The sequence below is a fragment of the Protobothrops mucrosquamatus genome, unplaced genomic scaffold, assembly GCF_001527695.2.
Source record: "Protobothrops mucrosquamatus isolate PMUCROS unplaced genomic scaffold, P.Mucros_1.0 scaffold2303, whole genome shotgun sequence".
Taxonomy (NCBI): Eukaryota; Metazoa; Chordata; class Lepidosauria; order Squamata; family Viperidae; genus Protobothrops; species Protobothrops mucrosquamatus.
In genome coordinates this window covers 1-7,239 of record NW_015388389.1, presented here as the reverse complement: position 1 = coordinate 7,239, position 7,239 = coordinate 1, and the positions used below count along the sequence as shown (strand labels likewise).

Below are 7,239 nucleotides of genomic sequence, written 5' to 3'. Positions count from 1 at the left end.
CTCCTCCTCCTCCTCCTCCTCCTCCTCCTCCTCCTCTTCCTCTTTCTCTGGCTTCATGTATTAAAAATAAACAATGGAAGTACAATAATATGATTTTTTTAAAAAACAAATTGTCGCCTTTTTAATTTTTAACAGGAACCAACATCAACGATGCCCTTCTCCGGGCCATCTTTATTTTAAATGAAGCCAACACTTTGGGGATGCTAGATCCAAGTTCTGTCTCCATGATAATACTGGTTTCAGACGGAGACCCAACTGTCGGTAAGAGCTGGACCTTCAGCATTGCTGGCTGGGGAATTCTGGGAGTTGAAGTCCACAAGTCTTAATGTTGCCAAGGTTGGACACCCCTGCTGCTGTAAGAGGACAATCCTGAAAGGATGTCCTGATTTTTGTCTTTTTTTCTTCATATCAGGAGAACTAAAGCTGCCAACGATTCAGAAAAATGTGAAGAAGCATATCCAGAATGACATCTCCTTGTTCTGTCTTGGAATCGGCTTTGATGTGGACTATGATTTTCTGAAGAGGTTGGCGACTGAAAACAATGGAGCCGCGCAACGGATCTTTGGGAATCAAGAGACCTCTTCCCAAATGAAGGTGACTTTTCCACCATCCTTGGTGAAGTAAAGGAAGGGAGGAGGAGAAGTCCTAACCTAACAGGTTATTCTGATCTTTGACAGGCTTTCATAAACATAAACTATGCTATTTCTCAACTCAAAATACCATTTACTGTATCTTAATGCCTTGTTGGCTTTCTCCATTACAGTTCTAGGTCACCAGTTTAAAACCAGTTCAGATGGTGGCTACCTTTTATATTTTGACCTAATTCATTTAGGCTGTGCCAACAAAAATCTGTAAAGTTAATGATGGAAGGGTTCTGGGACTTCTGATAGAGAAGGCCTTTTTATTAACCTTGGACCAAAATTATTTCTGCTTGAAGACATTCTCCCCCTGTGAAGACATTCTCCCCCTGCATCAAGACATATACACTATTTATGGTGTATCCTGGTGAGTGGCCCAAAGTTACCCAGCTGGCTTTCAGGCTTAAGGTGAAACTAGAATTCACTGTCTCCTGGTAACTGGCCCAAAGTCACCTCGCCAGCTTACTTGATTAAGATGCAACTAGATCTCACCATCTCTTAGTGATTGGTCCAAAGACCTTAAATCGGTTCCATACCTAAGGTAGGACTAGAACTCACCATCTCCTGGTAATTGACCCCAAATCACCCAGCCAACTTTCATGCTTAAAGTGGGATTAGAACCGTCTCTTGGTAATTGGCTCAAAGTCACCTAGCCAGCTTTCATGCTTAAGATGCAACTAGAACTCACAATCTCTTGGTGATTGGTGGCCAAAGTCACCCAGTCAGCTTTCATGCCTAAGGCAGGACTAGAATTCACCATCTTCTGATAATTGGCTCAAAGCCACCCAGCCAGTTTTCATGCTTAAGGCGGGACTAGAACTCACTGTCTCCTGGTTTCTAGGCAGTACCTAAACCACTCTTCCAAACGTGCTCTACTTTTTTTCCCCTCTATTTTTATTGTGAATGGATTATGATCCTTAGGAAATGGGATATATCTGTGTCCTTTACGCCTGTGCTCAATGGGGGTCATAGAAGTAGTCCTCGACTTACAACAGTTCATTTAGTGACCGTTCAAAGTTAATACAGCACTTAAAAATCATGACCATTTTTCACCCCTATGACTGTTGCAGCATCCCCGTGGTCACATGATCAAAATTCAGACGCTTGGCCACTGACTCATATTTATGACAGTTGCAGTGTCCCGGGGTCACATGATCCCCTTTTACGACCTTCCAGCAAGCAAACTCAATGGGGAAGCCGGATTCACTTAAGAAACTTGTTACTAACTTTACAACTACAGTGATTCACTTAACAACTGTGGCAAGAAAGGTCATAACATGGAGCAAAATTCACTTAACCACTGTCTCACTTAGCAATGGAAGTTTTTGGCTCCATTGTGGTTGTAAGTCAAGGACTGCCTGTATATCACACATCAGGAACAAGCGTCTTTCAGAAGTAAACTTCTAATGTCTATGGGTTTTTTCCCCCCTGAATTTGCAGAAATTCTACAACCAGGTTTCCACCCCACTTCTCAAAAAACTGGAGTTCAACTATCCCGAAGGAGTCGTGTCCGATGTAACCCAGAGCACCTTCCAGAACTATTTTGGAGGGTCAGAGATTGTGGTATCGGGAAAAGTCGACACTGAAAATGTGCAGCATTTACAGAGTGTGATAACAGCCACAGCTGTAAGTCCACCTTGATAGTATCTGAACATGATGAGTTTGTGAAATTGTAGGGATTTTTCTCAAACTTTTATAGAGAAATCACGACTCTTCCAGACTGAAGGAGACTGTATGTCCTTCTCCAAAGCTGATATTTTCCCTCTAGCTACAGAGAACCAACTTAAGTGACAGCAAAAATTTATCTTGGCTAGTCATGAAATGTTAAGTAAGGTTAGAACTTGGATGAGAGATTCCAGGAAAACCTGAGAAAGTACAGCACAGGTAATCCTCAACTTACAATTATTTATTTAGTGACAGTTCAAAGTTACAATTGTAGCGCCAATCCCGTAGAGACCACTTAAGTCCGGGCCCTCCCAACCTCCCCTCCAAGTGGCCACCAGCCCAAGGAAGTCTCTCACGTTGGCGCCTTTGCCTAACGGCACGTAACACGGTAGTATTCAGTCACGATCGGCAGCCACGCAGATGGGGCGGTGATGGTCGCTCTCTCTCTCGATGGTGCCTCACGTGGGACGATGGTGGTTGATCTCAGGCAATAAGAACTTACAGGGAAGATAGTAGTCCATTCCTGATAACAGCAGCTGGCAAAAGGCAATGGTAGTCCGTCTCCAGTCGCAGCAACCTGCTCAGAATGATGCCAGTCAGTCTCTGGTGACAACAACTTTGCCTAAAACGATGCCAGTCAGTCTCTGGTGACAACAACTTTGCCTAAAATGATGCCAGTCAGTCTCTAGTGACAACAACTTTGCCTAAAACAATGGCGGTCAGTCTCTGGTGACAGCAACTTGCCTAAAACAATGGTAGCCAGTCTCTGGTGGCAACGACTTGCCCAGAACAATGTTAATCAGTCTTTGATGACAACAACTTGCCTAAAATGATGGCAGTCAATCTCTGGCGCTGGCAGAGGCCTCCCTTGTCCACTCTCCTCGTCCCTCTCTGACCTCACTCCATGTAATCCCTTTTTATCTCCCCCAGCTGATCCTGTAAAACAAAAACCTCTTACTTCCCACTAAAAGACGTATGTCAAACTCTTTTCTAACTCTCCCTCTGCCTAGCTTACTCCAACGAGGGAAAGGAATTAAAACTCCCCAAACTACCCTCTCTCCCTCTCTTCGTCTGGCCTGCCCGCAATGAAAGAGAAAGAAATAATATAACTTCACCTTTCCCCACCTCTCTCTCTCTCTCTCTCTCTCTCTCTCTCTCTCTCTCTCTCTCTCTCTCTCTCTCTCTCTCTCTCTCTCTCTCTCTCTCTCTCTCTCTCTCTCTCTCCCCCTGGCCTGCTTCAAACAAACAGCTCCAACCAGCCACTCTCACCCTCTCTCTGTCTCTCTCTCTAGCTAGCCTTTCAAGCAAACAGCTCCGGCAAGCTACTCCCATTCTCTTTCTCTCTCTGCCTGGCCTGCTTCCAGCAAATAGCTCCAGCAATTACTCTCACCCTCTATCTCTCCCTGCCTGGCCTACTTCCAGCAAACAGCTCCAGCAACTACTCTCACCCTCTATCTCTCCCTGCCTGGCCTGCTTCAAGCAAACAACTCCAGAAACTACTCTCACTCTATCCCTCCCCTTTTTGTCCGGCTTGCCTGTTAATGAAGCAGAAAAAGCAAATGTGAAAACCCCAGCTTCTTACTCTCTCTTCGATCAGCTGGCTCAGAACAGCAAGCTCCAGCAAGCCTTCTCCCTCCCTTCTATCGGCTTTCTCCTCCTTTTTCTTCCCTCCTCCGAGCCCCGCCCTGCCACCAGCTGCCGCAGCTCCTCCTCTTCCTGCCACATCGGCAGGGCTCCTGCAAAATCGCTCAGCTGGCCCCATTCTCATCCCACCTCCGCTACACAATGACACTGAAAAAAGTGACTCACGACCCTTTTTCACACTTATGACCACTGCAGCATCCCCAAGTCACGCGATCCTAATTCAGACGCTTGGCAACTGGCATGTACCTGTGACGGTTGCAGTGTCCTGGGGTCACGCGATCACCTTTTGCGGCCTTCTGACAAGCAAAGTCATTGGGGAAGCTGGATGCACTTAACCACCGTGTTACTAACGTAAAAACTGCAGCGACTCACCGTAGCAAGAAAGATTGAAAGACGGGACGAAACTCACTTCGCAAGTGTCTTGCTTTGCGACAGGAATTTGGGGGGGGCGCTCAATTGTGGCCGTAAGTCGAAGACTCCCTGTAACCGTTTTAGGAGATCGTGAGAAGCCCAAAAGATTGAGGTTGGCTCTGCTAGCTTATACGTGGGTCATTTCTCTGCTCGTGTTTGTTTGTCCATCAGTCCAACGCACAGCTGATCTTGGAGATTCTGGCAGATGTTGAGGGACTGGATGACTTCCTGAGCAAGAATAAAAACGCCGATCCCAAATTCACGGAAAAGTTGTGGGCCTACTTGACCGTCAACCAACTCATGGCTGAAAGGTAAGAAGGGACGACCAAGCTCGGGGACCACCCAGGACCCCACAGGTCAACAACCCCGAGCTACGAATGCTCTCTTTTATCGGTTCAATCCTCTGCGTTTGGGCTTAGCCTTCACCTTTGTTTTTTGATGTTGCCCCAGAAACGTGGCTCCCACCGCCTCCTTGAAAAGAAACATCACCAAGGCCATCTTGCAGATGTCGCTGGACCATCACATCGTGACCCCCTACACAGCTATGCTCATTGAGAACCCAGATGGGGAGGAGCTGATGCTGGCCGACTCCCCGCAGGACCGCAAAAGGGCCTGTTGTCCAGGTGATAATAATAATAATAATAATAATAATAATAATAATAATAATAATAATAATAATAATAATAATAATAATAATAATAATAATAATAATAGTAATAATAATTCCCAAAATAACTGGAGCACCACTTGAACACCATTGGCATTGACAAATTCGCCATTAGTCAATTGCAAAAGGCGGCCTTACTAGGAACTGCTTCCATCCTGCGACGAGATCTGTGATACCATCAAACATCCACATCTGCCTATCCCAGGTCCTGGGAAAGGACTCGATAGGTAGGCAAAAATGCCAAATCCAGTCTGAACATCTGGCTGACTGTGCGATGATCCATAGTAATAGTAAAGTTGGAAGGGACCTTGGAGGTCATCTAGTCCAACCCCCTGCTCAGGCAGGAAACCCTACACCATTTCAGACAAATGGCTGTCCAGTCTCTTCTTAAAAACGTCCAGTGTTGGAGCATTCACCGCTCCTGGAGGCAGGTTGTTCCACTGGTTAATTGTTCTCACTGTCAGGAAGTTTCTCCTTAGTTCTAGGTTGCTTCTCTCCTGGATTAGTTTCCACCCGTTGCTTCTTGTCCTGCCTTCAGGCGCTTTGGAGAATAGCTTGACTCCCTCTTCTTTGGGGCAGCCCCTGAGATACTGGAAGGCTGCTATCATGTCCCCCCTCGTCCTTCTCTTCGTTAAACTAGACATACCCAATTCCAGCAGCCGTTCCTTATATGTTTTAGCCTCCAGTCCCCTAATCATCTTTGTGCTCTTCTCTGTACTCTTTCTAGAGTCTCAACATCTTTTTCACATCATGGTGACCGCTTCTTCCTGTCCAGATGTGACATGGATGGAAGCAGTTGGAGTTCATTACAATTAATGTCTTTTCTCTCCCCTTCCCCCCCCTGGAAACAGGTGCTTTAAGCATTGGACACCCTAAGCCCATCCCTGCTTTGGCTCAGCCCGGCTCCAAAGACCCACAACCAGCACTTAGGGGTCCCACTGCAGCAACTGTATATCCAGGTAAAGGAAGCTCCAGCCATCTTCTCATCCTGTTCGTTGGTGGGGGTTCTCTCCACACATTTCATCACCCACTGACTGTATTGACCCAAAATATTAATCTTGATTAACCCCCCCCCCACTAACTTGGGTTTTTCTGGCTTTGCAAGAGGGGTGAACCTAGCCTGCTTTGATTAGCGCGTGTGGCTCATGAGAACATAATATTGGTTAATCCAGGAACCAGGAGACATGTGGGGTCCTGGGTGCTCTCTGAGCTTGGTTGTTTGGTTGCAGACATTTCATTACCCAACTAGGTAACATCATCAGTTCTAGAAGGAAGTGGGGTTTGCAGAGTGGAGGAGGACGAGCAGGAGGAGGACGGTGGGATCCTAGGTGCTGGCTGGGCTTGGTGTGTTGACTTGCAGACATTTCAATCACCCAACTAGCTAACATCATCAGCATGAGGCAACCTGAGCTTTGCTGCCTATTTATATGCAGTCGCTTGCCTGTCCGTTTTGTCAGTAATGCATCTGTAAACCGGAACCCCGCCAATCCTGACAGGAGTATTTCCTGGGTGGTGAACATACTAATGCTCTTCCCCTGCTATTTTCCACACGACCACCCTGTGAGGTGGGTTGGCTTGAGAGAGCGTGACTGGCCCAAAGCCAGCTTCTCCTGACTAAGGCAACACTAGAACTCACAGTCACCTGGTGACTGGCCCAAAGTCACCCAGCCGGCTTTCGTGCCTAAGGCAGGACTAGAACTCGCTGTCTCCTGGCCCAAAGTCACCCAGCTGGCTTTCAGACCTAGAAGTGAGACTAGAACTCGCCCTCTCCTGGTGATTGACCCAAAGTCACCTAGCCTGCTTTCATGTCTATGTCTAAGGTGGGACTACTGTAGACACACTGGAGAAGAGCCTGATGCTGGGAAAGATGGAGGGCAAGAGAAGAAGGGGACGACAGAGAATGAGGTGGCTGGATGGAGTCCCTGAAGCAGGAGGCGTGAGCTTCAATGGACTCCAGAAGATGGTAGAGGACAGGAAGGCCTGGAGGAACGTGGTCCATGGGGTCACGATGGGTCGGACACGACTTCACAACTAACAACAACTGTAGACTTCACAATCTCCTAGTGACTGGCCCAAAGTCCCCCAGTCGGCTTTCATCCATAAAGTGGAACTAGAACTCACAGTCTCCTGGGGCTTTAACCACTAGACTCCCAAGTATTCATTCTAATTCCTTCCTAGAGTTACGTTTCCCTACTGCTTATTCACATCACTGAC

General features: G+C 47.0%; 1 protein-coding gene across 1 annotated transcript in view; it reads left to right on the top strand.

Annotated features, from left to right (window-relative positions):
* Nucleotides 1–4,981, top strand: part of ITIH2 (inter-alpha-trypsin inhibitor heavy chain 2) — a gene marked incomplete at its 3' end in the record, with an annotated part of 25,097 nt that extends 20,116 nt beyond the window's left edge. The window contains exons 11-15 of the mRNA XM_015824643.1: nucleotides 136–261; nucleotides 413–594; nucleotides 2,079–2,264; nucleotides 4,530–4,669; nucleotides 4,809–4,981. Of these exons, the coding sequence (XP_015680129.1) occupies nucleotides 136–261; nucleotides 413–594; nucleotides 2,079–2,264; nucleotides 4,530–4,669; nucleotides 4,809–4,981 (807 nt within the window). The remainder of the gene's footprint in view (nucleotides 1–135; nucleotides 262–412; nucleotides 595–2,078; nucleotides 2,265–4,529; nucleotides 4,670–4,808) is intronic.
* Nucleotides 4,982–7,239: the final 2,258 nt, after the last annotated feature.